This window comes from Montipora foliosa, chromosome 1 (assembly GCF_036669935.1).
Source record: "Montipora foliosa isolate CH-2021 chromosome 1, ASM3666993v2, whole genome shotgun sequence".
Lineage (NCBI taxonomy): Eukaryota > Metazoa > Cnidaria > Anthozoa > Scleractinia > Acroporidae > Montipora > Montipora foliosa.
This window is the reverse complement of record NC_090869.1, coordinates 61,912,739-61,927,738: the sequence shown is the minus strand read 5'-3', so window position 1 is coordinate 61,927,738 and position 15,000 is coordinate 61,912,739. Positions and strand designations below refer to the sequence as shown.

At 42.6% G+C, this 15,000-nt stretch overlaps 2 protein-coding genes across 2 annotated transcripts in view; both read left to right on the top strand.

The window, feature by feature from the left end:
• The window catches only part of LOC138003768 (splicing factor 3A subunit 1-like), a 23,818-nt gene extending 14,231 nt beyond the window's left edge, over positions 1-9,587 (top strand). The window contains exons 13-18 of the mRNA XM_068849996.1: positions 1,330-1,639; positions 2,968-3,202; positions 5,930-6,141; positions 8,136-8,434; positions 8,827-8,898; positions 8,995-9,587. Of these exons, the coding sequence (XP_068706097.1) occupies positions 1,330-1,639; positions 2,968-3,202; positions 5,930-6,141; positions 8,136-8,434; positions 8,827-8,898; positions 8,995-9,096 (1,230 nt within the window). The 3' untranslated portion in view covers positions 9,097-9,587. The remainder of the gene's footprint in view (positions 1-1,329; positions 1,640-2,967; positions 3,203-5,929; positions 6,142-8,135; positions 8,435-8,826; positions 8,899-8,994) is intronic.
• Positions 9,588-11,063: 1,476 nt separating this feature from the next.
• Positions 11,064-15,000, top strand: part of LOC138003753 (tRNA (cytosine(38)-C(5))-methyltransferase-like) — a 16,959-nt gene continuing 13,022 nt past the window's right edge. The window contains exons 1-4 of the mRNA XM_068849978.1: positions 11,064-11,157; positions 13,059-13,168; positions 13,301-13,377; positions 14,377-14,448. Of these exons, the coding sequence (XP_068706079.1) occupies positions 11,088-11,157; positions 13,059-13,168; positions 13,301-13,377; positions 14,377-14,448 (329 nt within the window). The 5' untranslated portion in view covers positions 11,064-11,087. The remainder of the gene's footprint in view (positions 11,158-13,058; positions 13,169-13,300; positions 13,378-14,376; positions 14,449-15,000) is intronic.

Here is a 15,000-nt window from a genome sequence, read left to right as displayed (position 1 = left end):
TGGGAATCGAACCCGGGCCACATTGGTGGGAGGCGAGTGCTCTCACCACTGCGCCATCCCTGCATCCCCGAAAACCATGAAGACATAAATGTACTCCTAGCTGTGATTAATACAGCAACTGTGGAAGACAAAGAGAGCATTTGACACCCAAATTGAACTCGGAAAAAATCCTAGTCCCCAGATGGGATTTGTACCCACAACCCTCCAACATCTAGTTAGACGGTACTGTAGACCCTTTTGGTGAGCAAGGGTTAACTTATCTGTGGGCTTTTGACAAGAACCACATCATGCAGTCACACAAGGGAGCTTACGCAAGGACGTGGACGACGCCAACGAGAACGTCCTCTAAAAATATTATTTCCCGTTATAGTAATAATTTCGTGGTAACTCCAAGTCGTTCGGAATGGAAAGAGTGTATCGACTTTGCAGGAAAAAAAATTTTCATGAACGGTGTAGTTGTTTGGGGAGAAAAATAATAGTGTCTCGTCAGGTTCTGACGTCCTCAACACAACCTCAAATTTGGTCAATTCACTTCGTTGTCTGGACGAGGACGGCAAAGAAATCTGCCAAGAGTCACTACGAACGTGCAAGGCGTGCAGGGTTTTTGTTTTGGTTCATTAAACCTATTGTGGCGTTGTCGTAGCTGTCGTGGTCGTCCTTGCGTAAGCTCCTTACAGTCAAATGAATGACGTGGCTTTTTAATGTGCACATGTGCAGAAGTCCGTAACCCAGAAGTGTTGATCTGCGATGGAATGAGGCCCATCAGTTTACGGTATGGTGTATTTTTAGAACCGCTACGGCTAGAGTTTTTTGGGAACAAAGCGTAGAGGCATTGCGTTCCGCGCACGTTTTGCATTTAGCACGTGCAATTCCTCGTGCGGCGACTTGGTTTGCGGACCAATCAGGGGAGTTGCAGTCATCAGGTTCAATCTGATTGGCCATTCTTTGGCGGGACCTGTATTCTAAATTTAGATAATACCGTAAACTGAAAGGCCAAGGCCAAATGAGAGGGATCGGCACTCTTGGGTTTTGGACCTCTGACATGTGCCTATAACTTTGTGACAGGACTAAAACAAGAGCTATATGTTCTGCCGTGTACTGTAAATCAGACTCCTATAACATCATTTTTACACCTGAGATAATCAGTTTATTGTACACTCTAAAGGACGTACGAGACAACGGGAAGGCGCGGGGTCATTGCCTTTCGAGCGGATTACTTACATATGTATAAATTGATTGTGCAGTGTAATTGTGCTTATTTAGCTTGTAAACAGCTGAGGCTTGGTTGAAAGTCTTTCTTATAAGCCATACTCACTGTTTGCCTTTTAGAAAAATGTAGACGCCAATGAGGTGCCTCTTCCGCCCATACCATCAGAGCCAGGTCCCAAACCACCACTACCTCCCACAGCCCCTGGTGGAAACATCCAGATCAGGCGCGGATATGATCCCAAGGCACCTAAAGCGGCTACACCACAGTTGCCCTCAGATAAATTCCTTATCTCGCCTATCACCGGCGAACGCGTTCCAGCAGAGAGTATGGCTGAGCACATGAAAATCAGTTTGTTGGATCCACGCTGGAGAGAACAGAGAGACCGCGTAATGCAGGAAAAGAAAGAACAAGAGCAGGTGTTTGCTGAAGGTAAGTCTTCCGAAAAAGAATGAAACACTTGGAAGTACCAAGTGTGCACTTAAAGGTAAAAATATTACGAGAGAACATACACCTTATTCCAAAATGGCCGCCATTTAAATATTCTTCTGTTTTTATTCAAATTAGCCCTTGATGGGCAGCACCTCGTTCTGAAGCTTAAAATGCAAAAGAATATTTTATCTTGAACGAGGCAACAAGGGCCAATTTATATCCGCATCAATCAGCGGCCATTTTGGAATAAGGTGTATTTCTTGAGTAAAAAATATCAAACAAAAGTTTCTCTACATGTAGTTAACATAAAAGGCCAAGTCGCAATGTAGTGGGAGAAAAGTAGGCACGCTGCTGCTTACGTGTATCTGCTACCGTGAGTAAACAATGATCCTAGAAAGGTTCTTATGACGACAATCCCTGACGACTCGACCAAGAAGTCTACAGAACAACGATTTTTAAAGTCAAGCATACGTGAACATCTCCTTCCCCTTCGGCAGCATTTCTGAATCACTTTGGTTTATGATTACTTCACACAGTGATTGGTTGAAAGTTCTCGCGCCACTTTTTCCCCCGCTTTGTGTCGGCTACGTGTAATTACTTCGAGTTTTGATTGGTTTACTGGATTGTCTCCGTTCTTTTTGATTGGCCAAAGTAGAGCGGTTTTCAAATGAGTGTCGTAAAACGAAAACCAAAGTAATTACTTTGACCAATCAAAAAGGACGGAGACAATCCAGTAAACCAATCAAAACTCGAAGTAATTACACGTAGCCGACGCTAAGCGCGGGCAAATGTGCACGCGCGAGCCACGATTGGTTTTGATCTCAATTCTGATTGGTTGAAAAAGTGGCGCGAGAACTTTGAACCAATCACCGAGTGAATTAATGCAAAACCAAAGCAATTCGCTACTTACTTTCGACAGTCAATTGAAACCGCTCTAATTACTTTGGTTTTGGTTTTACGACACTCGTTTGAAAAGCGCTCTAAGTTTCAAGTGTATTTAGGGCTGAGGCGCGAATTGGGGACGATGTACAGTAATCAAGTCAACACAACACATGTCAATCATTGGTTGGTTGTTAAGGAGAGGGGAAAACCGAAGTACCCTTTCGAAGTAGTGTAGAGAACGTACAAACTCGAACCACATTTTGTCTGGGAATTGAACCTGGGGCCACACTGGTGGAAGGCGAATGTTCTCGCTATTGCGCCATCCTTGCTTCCCTTTGACGTTCACAAAGCCGTCGTCGTGTTTGTTGCTTGGGCTTCCTAATATGACGCCTGTATCGCAGCCGCTTAATTAAAATACGATTCAAACGTTGCTCGTCGTTTTTCAGGAATGTCTATTGGCAGCAGTCTAAAGCAACTCGCTGAACGCCGAACGGATATCTTCGGTGCCGGAGACGAGGAAACAGTGATCGGTAAAAAGATTGGAGAGGAAGACATTCGCAAACCAGAGAAGGTTACATGGGATGGGCATACTGCTTCCATGGCAGCGACATCTCGCTTGGCTCAACAAGGTGTCACACTAGAACAGCAGATTGAAGCCATACACAAATCCAAGGGACTTACGTAAGTGACAGCTTTGTTTAACGCTAGAACGGTTCCTATTGCCACGATGCGGTACACAACTTGGTATTGATGTAAAAGGGACCTCGAGACGATTCTCAATGATTTATCTTGCTATGCACGCTGAGAAAAGCTTTGTTTGGAAATACACCTTATTCCAAAAAGCCTCATTTCCAATCAGTGTTGTTTTTAATTCAAATTGACGCGTTTTTGTACGGAAGGTCAAAGGCTTTCTTACGTATCTTTTAGGTAGATGTGCTAAGAGTGTGCATATACACTGTACATACGTGGGTAGTTACGAGGGCAAATACTGAGATAATTGCAGAGATTGAAACTGACGGATTATGTACTTATTGACTGAGTGGGAGGGCCGCACGCGGGAAAATATCTGGCCCGAGGTCATGGCGTACGGACCAAGCGCCAAATAGACCATATTCGTATTCTCAGTATTGGACTGGAACTAGCTTGCAATGGAGGCTAATGCGGGGAAATCTTTTCAAATGCAAATACTTTTTAATATATTCCCCCGAATTAGCCTCCATTGCAAGCTAGTTCTAGTTCAATACTGGGAATACGAATATGGTCTATTGTTTCCTGTCCGCCCGACCTAAACTCAGTCAATAAACAATTTATCAGATGGGTTCTTTACACTATTCATGAGCACTCCAAATATGAAGTTTTGACAAAATAATAACAAAAATTTGCACAGAAAATTTATGTTATATGTTGTTTGCATTTGCTCTTCTGGCTATCTGTTTAAAAGCGACCAAAATTAGTAGTTATCAAACGCGCCTCCCAGCTCTGTGACCCAGGTTCAACTCTGGGCCTCGACGTCGTATGTGCGTTGAGTTTCAGTCGATCTCAATCTGACTCCGAGGGTTTTTTTGCGGATACTCCGGTCTTCCTCCCTCATCAAAATCGACTCTAGATTACTAACACCTGGGCAGATACCCTCGTATAGAGGTAACCTCTGGTATCTCTCCCTTTCATTGCATTGAATGAAAAAACTTGGTATTGTTATTATACTATGTGTTCCTAGTAGGGCCGTACGGCTCGCGCTAATGCGTATTGCCCTCATACGGGGATTTTCTCAATAGTTTTACAATGAAAGCGCGCGCGGGGCCGTACGGGCCATATTATAATGTTACTTATTCACCGGATAAACTGACTTATCTGGACTTTGAACAAATAGGGCCAGGTGGATAATCTTTGGCTACAATCACACGGTAACCGACGAATTTTCTATCGCGGAACCACGCTAAACGTACGGCAATTTAGACGTCATTTTTGAACGCCCAAATCGGGGACAATTTTTTTTCCGGTACGGTCGAAAATTTAACCGGCGCGTTGTGAACACCTTGATCGTCTCAATTTTTGCATGGCAAAGGCGTGGTTGCATGGATGCGTGGTAACTCAGCTGGAAAAAAACATTTTGGATTTCGTAAAGTAGAGCTCTGCGCATGAACAGATTGTAAAACCACTGACAAAGGTTAAACTTTAATCCGGTTCGTCAGTTCCGTTTGCACTGAGCGAAAACAGTGCACGGTTTCGTGCGAACAAAATGTCCGGTCAAGTTTTTCACCGGTAGAAAATTCGTCCGGTAGCGTGTGGATGCGGATGACTTAGTGGTTATCAACCGTGGGTTCCACCTTTGCGACCGGGTTCAACTCTCGGGCCCGAGATCGTATGTGGGCAGAGTTTGAATTTGACTCCGAGGTACTCCGGTTTTCCTCCCTCAGCTAAATCGACTCCCAGCCTATTCCATCTGGCTGTAGTGCTGTGCTCCGAGGTCGTGTGTCGTGGGTCATGGGTCGTGTTCAGGGGACGAGCGCCTAGCCGACAGTACAGCTTCTTCGGTCCGACCTCTTCGAGCCGCGACCTTGGCAATTCACGGCCTTCTCCCGTCTGACCTTGTAGCTCAGTCGGTGGAGGGGCGGTGATCTAATCCGAAGGTCGTCGGTTCAATTCCCACCCTGGTCAGAGTTTTTTCCTGTCCTTTTGTGGGACCATTCCATTAGTAGGGCTAACGCTCACATGGTTCATATGGGGTTGAAAACTAGCACTTCACATCACACTCTAATCAGTTAAGTCTGTTCAAATATAAGTGCTACACGGCCAACGTTTGCAAAAACGGAATCCTTCCTTGTACTTGTACATGTTCATTGCCGTGACATTAGCATCTTCAGTTCCCATGGCCTGTTCCCGTCTGACCTTGTAGCTTAGTCGGTAGAGCGGCGGTGATCTAACCCGAAGGTCGTGGGTTCAATTCCCACCCTGGTCAGAGTTTTTCTCTGACCTTGTGTGGGCCAATATCCATTAGTAGGGCTAACGCTCACATGGTTCACATGGGTTGAAAACTAGCACTTCACATCACACTCTAATCAGTTAAGTCTGTTCAAATATAAGTGCTACACGGCCAACGTTTGCAAAAACGTAATCCTTCCCTAGCAATTCAGTCGTTCACTGCGAATAAGGGCGTTTAGCAGGTCAGGCATTATTATTATTATTATTATTATTATTATTATTATTATTATTATTATTATTATTATTATTATTATTATTATTATTATTATTATTATTATTATTATTATTATTACGTAGCCTTTGTCTCCAACTTTTGCTCAATTTTATTGATTCCTCCACACGCTAGCATCCAGTCTCCTTGGACAATGAGTTGAATCTCAACAATGTTTTGCTTATGATCACTCACACGAGCCTCTTGTTTTGCAGGCCATCAGAAGAGAGAGAACGAATTGGCCCAAAAGTGCCCAGTCAAGAAAAACCAGAGATGATCAGACCACCGTCCGCAGCCATCCCGCCACCTCCATCCATGGGTGGTCCAATTTCAACTCACGCACCTCCACCACCCCCTATGTCAGCGATGATGAATCTACCACCCCCTCCCCCTGTACTACCACCGGGTGGACCGCCACAGTTTCTGGGTGAGTATGAATTTGAAAGGAAAGGGACGAATTCTCTGTGATGAAACTACAGAATTATATGAATGATTTAGATTTTGTGGAACAAGGCACAAAGGAACCTGCAGTTGTTTCGGAAAAGTAATTGATGCTCGGACTACTTGAGTCCTCCTAAACTGATGCCAAAAATGTTCGCCTCAGTAACTCTCGCGGTAAGCGATCTGCTTAGCGCGTGACGAGATTCGCAAAGAGTAAGTAACTCCACGCGACTGGTGAATTACTTTTTGGTTCTTAAACGTTTTTGCGATGTGTCTATTTACCACAGCTTCACGTACAAATTACAGAGTAATTATTGAAAATGCCTATTAATCAGAAACAGTGTCTAAGACTAACCCTCTAGATTTGTGTTCTTATTGCATGGGGCCCTTTTCTGCAAATCTCGGATAATGTATGTATTCGATAGCTATGCGTTTTCTTCCCAAAAGCGGAGTACCCTAAAGAGGAAAGGTCTTATTTCAAGGGGTCATTAAAAAATCCCCTTTGACAGAGTTACAGAAGTTTTTAAACACCCACCTTCAACCGACAGGCATTACGTGCTGCGGAACTTTCATATATGAAACTTTTTCCAAAGCTGAAATCCGTCCAATTAGTCGCTACGATAAGCAATGCGAATCTCCATAACAAAAACAAACGGTTGAAAAGCCTGTCGGTTGAAGCTAGGTGGGCCTTTAACTAGAAGAGCAGTGCGGTGCAATTGCAGGGTTCAAGCTTCGTTCAAGTCTGATTAATTTTTCCAGGCTGTTTTCGCAACTGCTTAAGGGCCTGGTTACATGGAGGTGGGGTGACTCGGGTAGGTTGGGTAACCCGCTTAGGTGGGGTCGAAAAATAGCTCGCGTTTACACGCAATCTTACCACCCCGAGGTCCCGGGTGACCTTTCTCGAGGCTACTGTGTGGTCTCCTAAGTACGTAAACAGGCAAAATGGTGGGTGATGGAAGCATTTCGGCGGTTAATGCTCTTGTACTCTCACTAGCAACTCTTGCTTCAACTTTTCAATGCTGTGGCTTCTTAGTATCACTTTTAATGATGCAACACCTCCGCCAAAGGCAGTATATTGTGAAACGAGCCGACCCCGGGTTGGTGGGCCTTCAAGCGTTTCCATGGCTAAAACGACCCCTCCTCAGAGGGTTACCGCACCTACAGTGCATTGTGTAAACGCGAGCCTGAAAAACGAAGACATGGACAGGCGGGTGACCGGCCTTCTTCCATGTAACCAGGCCCTGAGTTGCTGCTTAACTGTAATGATGTCCAACTCTCCTGCATTTCAATTTCCGCCGTTCAAATATATAAAATTTTCATGTCTTCTATATCATTAATATGAGCTTTTGTCACTGTAATACTTAATTAAACTGAAGCCGCTTTTTTCCTTTTCGGAGAGAACTTTAGAACGAGCATTTGAATCAGTCCTGACGCAGTTACATAATTATTTTTCAAATTTCACCATATTCAAGAATGGAGCGTCTTGCAGTTGCTCAAAAAGCCATGAACTACGTTTTGACGGTGGCACAATTACGAATAATGGTTGGAAGTCAATTAAGGAGACTCGAAATATTTAGTTAGTCCTTTTTTCACACAAATAAACATATTCTGTTGTTATATATAGGTAGGGTAATCTTTTCAATACGAAATTTGGCCAGGGTATTAAGTACCCATCATTGACTTCCCCCACATCACATTTTTTTCCAAAATACTGTTACGCTCAGCTGAAAACTCTTTGAGTCCCCTTAAACTACAAGGCTTGAAGAGTTAGTTTTAGGATAAGACGGGATTGTCTGGTCATTAACCGACCGAGATGATCTTCATTGAGAAAATCCGAAATGTAACTTAAAACTATATAAACCACACTTGAAAACCATTGATCGTAAAGTTTTCGCACAATGTATGGACTCAACTGAGATGTGGGGTTCCCCACAAGAAGTGGGCCTTTGCACTCAATCATTTCTCTTGTTTTATCCCTAGGTATTCCGCCTCCTCCGCCTCCGGGTGGTCTCCCAAGGATGCCCCCGCCCCCGTTTGTAGATCCCACTCCACCAGTTGCTCCTCCCATGCCAAACAAACGAGATGCAGAGTTGGAAGATATGGCCGGAAAGAAGGCGAGATCCGAACCTGCTGAAGCTAATCTTATCCCTGAAAATATCTTCCTCTCATCCAATCCCAACCCCGTAACTTTTGGTGTCCAGATCCCTCTTATGCCAGACAAGGGCGAGTGGAAATTGGACGGCAATACTATCAGACTGACCTTACCGCTAACAGACCAGGTCAGTGAGTTTGACAAGTCTTTTTTTTCTTACCGTCTCTAAAAAAGAAGAAAAAAAGAAAAAAAATGTTTTTCAGTTCGGGAGTCATTAAGTCATTGAGTCATTAAGACGGTAAAAGCTGCACGGCTGGAAAGAAGACGATTCGTGCGCGGACAGCGCGCGTTGAAGTTTTGAGTTGATTTTTGGCGTGCCCACGCGCGCCGACAAAGCGAAGAGATGAAGACACGCGCACGCAAGATATAAATGCACTATAGGCGTTTGTGTTCTCAATTCATCTTTTCTTATTTGACATGTAAGGGGCTTGAAGACGTATTTTTTAAGCAAAGTATTGAATTGAATGGGTCTTTGCTCCATATTTCCAACTTGCTGATTTCAGTGAACTGTTGTGTTAGGTATCCGTTATCAAGGCGAAACTTCACGAGATTACAGGCATGCCGGCTGGAAAACAGAAACTACAGCTTGGGGTAAGAAGTTTCTTATTTCTTTATCAAGGTGATGAAGTTGACATTGCTTATCCTGATTGTTTGTTTGTCTGTTTTTTTTTTCTTTAAATCGATTAGGGTATTTTTATCAAGGATTCCAACACATTGGCCTATTACAATGTCACTCCGGCAAGTTTGGTACAACTCCAACTCAAGGAGCGCGGAGGACGAAAGAAATGAATGCCGCTAACAACATTCGTGTTGTTCTTCTTTGTGTTGTTTGAATGACAGTCAAGTTCAAGCCTCTTACACTTTGAGGAAAGACATGGTCGTCCATGGAGACCCACTGGTGGTCAGTCGGTCAAAGAAATTACCAGCGAAATCGAGATTGAGGGAAGTCAACAAGACGCACGATCGCGATTTTGCTTGTGATTTCTGGTCCCGTTTCGGCTGACTGACTACCCCCAATCTCAGAGGATGACCAAACTTTTGAAGCAGTACCTTTAGAAATCATAGATTTTTAACGTTGTCCGACTCGTGAGAATCTTGAACGAGAAGATGAAGGCGGCACAGTTGGCAAAATAGTGAAAGGAAGAAGCGCTATTCGTATTTTATTTTGTACTTAGGCCCCATAGTTGTCTTCAGTTCTGATCTTTCTAGTGAAGTCATGTAAAATTTATCTGTTCGCCGCTCAGTTTATTCTCAATAAAATGTTCAATGATCTCTATTGACCACGTTGTAGCCGTTAGTTTGTCGGGCAGTTGTTTTTTCGGTTCCCTTACTCCAATCCTTGGGTGATTCATTTGTTGGTGCCTCGAAAACCCAGGGCAGTCCGTCCGACTCAGTTCGAGAAGAAGAAACTGTCGCTGATCCCAATTTCTCCACTTACAGCCCGAGGGTCTTCTAGAAAGGGAATTTTTACACCAACGAATTAACAATTTAATCATAGAATACTCTATAATTTATGTGAACATACCCTTCTTGTGAACCTCTTATTAACACAGCCACTTGTAAGAGAAACATCGTTAGTAGTGAATTGGACTGAACAGTTCGGGTTGGTCTGGGAATGAAGTTGACGACGCGCGTGCGAGGGAGGATGCGCGCAAGTCGAGAAAAAGACACAAAAGTCGGCTGCTGTCCGAAAAGCCCATGAAACGTCGGAGTAGTAGACAATCCGTGGCGAGGAAGGACCTGAAAGGGGTTTTACTTTTTTATTCACGTCGCTGAATTCCGCCTTCACGACTACCTTTTAAAATAATTTCGGCGTGAACGCAGTCTCACATCGACACGGTTTCAAGACTTCGAAACCACGTCAAATCGATGCGGTTTGGAAGCGTTTACACGGAACCATTTTCGCCAGAAAATAAAAGTCGTGATGGCCTTTAAGCGAGCGCCGGGGTGCCGAAGTGAGCTAAGAATGACTGTTGCCGCAGTGCTGCGGTAACTTAGTCTCGGCGGATGGTAGGATGAAGCGAACTTTTAAATGCATTCCGACTAAATTTTGGAGTCGATTTACGCGGTACGACTTTGCCGCATGCGACAAGCTTATGACAGCCGTGCGACATGACTTACGACGAAACATGTTCAGGGATGATGTTTTTCGTTTCCTACATTTGCTGAAAAGTGTACTACGAACTCGTTTACTGATCAAGCCTAATCACTCTTTTACTAAAACATATTTGCAGCCATTCTACTCATTCACTTTAACCTTAGTCGACTAAAGCACCGCGGCTGCCATCATTCTACTCAATTCACTCCATTCGTAAACCGTCCACAAAGAAGCATTACGTTTGCAACGCGAACCGCGCGAACCCATTTGCAATCACTGCGGCTCGTGTCGCAAACGTAACGCTTCTTTGTGGACGGGTATTCTTCAATCGCTCGGAGTAGCCGCGCAATGTCGGAGCACACCCTTCACACTTGGATCACTACCGTCTAGCTTTAATTGATATCATCATTTGAACGCAACGAGGAACCAACAGGCAGGCAGCTAGGGACTGGCATAAACAACGCAAGGAGCAACGGCAAGTAGAATTGAACGGCTACGATGCTTTCACGCAGTCTCCCCGTGGTACAATGCATTTTTGTTCCCAGAGCTGAGAGCACTGGGAACGAGAATAGGTACAATGTTCCTTTGCGTTCGTTGTAATATGATCATTCGTCTAGTCCTACATGAAGTCAGCCTTTCTTATGTACAAGGCCTGGCTACTAATTTCAACACACAATTCAAGATGGCGCATGAGCTGCTTCGTTTCGTTGAATTTTACAGCGGAATTGGGGGAATGCACTTTGCTTTAAAAGGTACCTAAGACAAGTAACGATATATCTGTTCTAGTGCTGAATACAGAAATGGGTTTATCAACTGGATTGATATGGTAAATTGACCACTGTAGCCCTTCGTCGGAGCGTGGTTGTTTGCGTTTCGAAAAGTGAGAGATGGAGCTGCGCTATTGGGCAACACGGAAAGACGAAAAAATGCCAACAAAGATTCACTTTTCAAATCGGTTCCCTTAGGCCTCACGGAATTAACGAACGCTTTTCTTTCAACGTACGTTGAATACAGATCGTCCCGCCCCAGAGTCGATTGATCCGCGCGCAACGTATTGTCTAAGCACTCATGATTAAGTCTAAGCACTCATTTTTCAATGATTAGGTCTAAGCACTGATTTTAGCGATGAAAAAATCAGGGTTAGAGTTTGTCAGCTATCGTACAAGGGTCGTCAGAATACTGTGGGGCGGAATTACCTGTATTCTATAAAACGCCAACAACCCATAATCCGACAAAGTACCGGCCCAACGATTGAAACATCAGCTTTCAAATTTCTGTACGGTGGTCAATTTACAGTATCAACCGAGTTGATAAACCCTGCATCGCTGAATTTCTCTTCCCTATACCGACGCAACACCAGAGTTTCTTTAGAAACTTAATCCCTCTTAATCCTACTGCTGGAGAGCCTGGTATTTCATCAATTCTGTACTGTAAACGAGAAAACAACAACAGTTGCATTTGCAGTGTAGCCTATTCCCTTTAAGCTGCCTCAACCTATTCACTCCTCAGGCATCCCCAGGGCGGCGGGTCTAATCTGCAGGTCGCAGGTCACAGGTTGCAGGTCATTGTTTCACCAATACAGAAAGCATCCTAAACATTCTTAAAAGCTAACCTTAGGCCTAATTAGGCCTAAACAAAAGCTTTTAGGCCTAAGGTTAGCTTTTAAGAATGTTTAGGATACTTTCTGTATTGGTGAAACAATGACCTGCAACCTGTGACCTGCGACCTGTGACCTGCAGATTAGACCCGCCGTCCCCAGGGCACCCCAGTTGACAAGTAAAATTGTCTCCAGGTGATCTGTTGACGTAATTCGAAGGACTGGGGAGAAAAATTTTAATGCCGTATCCCACAACCGCGCAAGGCCTTATTATTTTTTGAATTCAACATGGCAGAGGCGAGGTTAGATCTCGTCGGTTCTACTTGAATGTTCATTCAGTAACAGCAAATGTGGTAGACATGGAATGATCTGTTGAGTTTTGGCAATGGAAGTACTGCAGGGAGTTTGGAAACAACATCTAAGACCGCGCGCGGTTGTGGGATACGTCTTTCAAATTTTTCTTCCGAGTCCTCCAAATTACGTCACCAGATCACCTGGCTGGTGTTAAACAGTAAAATTTGTCAAGTCTCACTCTCAGGAGTCAATGGGTTAAGCTTTGAAATTATTTCTGAGAATTTATTGTGACCAGTATCAACAAGGTTTTATAAAATTAGCAGTAGAAGAATATTTCTCTTTTCAACTGCTATCCATTGATACAGTTTTGGAAACCTCATTTTTCAAAGTAGTCTCTTCTTTTCACTTATCTTGCCCTTTTTTATTAAAAAGAATATATCAGAGATAAGTGAATTTTAACGTGTATTTTTTGCTTTGACATCTTTTTGGTTCTTTAATTAACTGAGTGGGTGCATGCTTGCCCAGTCAGTAAGTGGTCAGTGTAAGTTGCTTGCCCAAGTGTCAAATCTACTTGTCATAGATGGCTGGACGGGGGTTCTCTTGACTGCTGGCCTATCATACAATTATTTTCTGAAGGCAGTTACATCACAAACATATAGTGTACTAGGCAAGAATTGATGTGTGCATTATAATGCCCCTTCCCACGAGAAGTGAAGGTGTGTGATAATAAAGTATCTAATCTTAAGTTTATTCTGTATTTAGAATGCAGTTTTCGTTGTAAAGTAGTTGCAGCTATGGAAATCAACACAACAGCAAACCAAGTATACCAACATAACTTTGGTGACACAGTTTTGCTTCAGAAAAATATCGAGGTGAGTTGATAAGCAAATAGTATACTTTAATCTCTACTATCGTAGTGTGCAAACTGTCTGAGAGATTTAATTTAGGTTAATAACCTAGGTATTAATTTCAAGATGATTTAGATGTGACCTGTATTTTCCAAGGGTTTGACAACCCAGGAGATTGACCATTTATCAGCTGATGTTTTCGTGATGTCCCCACCTTGCCAACCTTTTACAAGGTACGTACACTTACTTGTATAAAATTTTGTCAATATTTATTAAATTAATGAGTTCATCTTTGAAATTTACCTTCAACATGTAGTGCAACTACCTGTATGTATGGAATATTTAGTAATTGCATGGAAATGAATACAATGCAGTCTTACATGTGACTTTTACTTATAAACTTTAAGTGACAAGTGCTTACAAGTGCAATGTGGAAGGCAGTCAAGCTACTGTCTTTAATCAATTTGTTTTAAACACAAGGCAATGCTGAGAGTGCTTTCATGCTTATCTTGACAAAACATGAGCTACTCCTCTCATTTGTGACATTACCGTATTAAAACAGTACAGTGAAACCTCCAAGGGACTGGGGAAATTAGTTAGTTTCTATATATCGAAATTTCAGTACATCGAAAACATTGTTTTAAGGAATTTTTAGAACAGCAACGGAAATGTTTGTTATGTTCGTTAACAGTTTTAACTTTATGTTGCTCTATACTACATGTACATACCCAGCGCTGAATTGCGATTTTTTAAGATGTGGCTACAATTTTCACTGCTAAAAGCTGTGTTATGTGTTAACTGAACAGTAATGGTGGTTCAGGCTTTCTCAGGAGAAAGGAAACTTAAGCAATCAAAGGAACTTAAGCAATCAAAAACAGATACAGCTGTTTGTACAATTGTAGATTTCTCGATAGTGACAGCATATAATGTTACGATTTTCATCGCCGTGGGTCTGTTGTGTAATCATTTAATATTTGCTGTGTTTTGATATTTATTGATCATTATCTCGAGGTAGATGTTACACTTGGGCCTCCAAATTGTTTTAGTTGTAACAAGGATTTTGTTATATTGGAGGTTTGTTATATCGAGTTTCTGTTTCATACATTTTACTGTAACTTTGTCATGGCTGAGGAACATCGTTAGTTGTATCGAGAACTTCATTATATGTAGAGGCTAGTTAAATTGAAGTTCCACTGTGTAACTGATTGTATTAAAATTATTAATTCTGACAGGGTTGGTCTTCAGGCTGCATCTAAAGATCCAAGAACAAAAAGCTTTCTTCACATTCTTGAACTTCTTCCTAAGTAGGTCATTTTAATTTATGATGCATTTTGTTAATAATTTAATGCCATTATAAACTGATATAGCTAACTTTTGATTACAAAACACTGGCACGTACTATTTAGCAACTACTCACCGAAGTGGAGGTGGCTAGTGGTGGATATTTACCAAGCCGCAAAGCAGCGAGGTAAATATCTACCACTAGCCACCTCCACTTCGGTGAATAGTTGTTTTAGTATAATATAATATTATACAAATAAAAACGGTGAGATAATATTAGCACAAAAAGATGATTTTAACCAATTTATTTCTGCAAAGATTATGTACAACATTTTCAGGGGTCAAATAATATTCTGCACGAATTGCTTGGAGGTGAATAGCAAAGGGTATCTGGAGTTTGAGTAGCCAATCAGCATGCGAGTGCAACGCTATCCACTGTTTTAGTATAAAATTATACTAAAAACTTGAACAAGTATAAATGTAAAACACGTAAAACAGCTGCATGCCTGTCAGTTGGGTACTTCCCTGTATGGCTTGAACATGTATGGGCAATAATGGATCGGAGAAGGTGACGT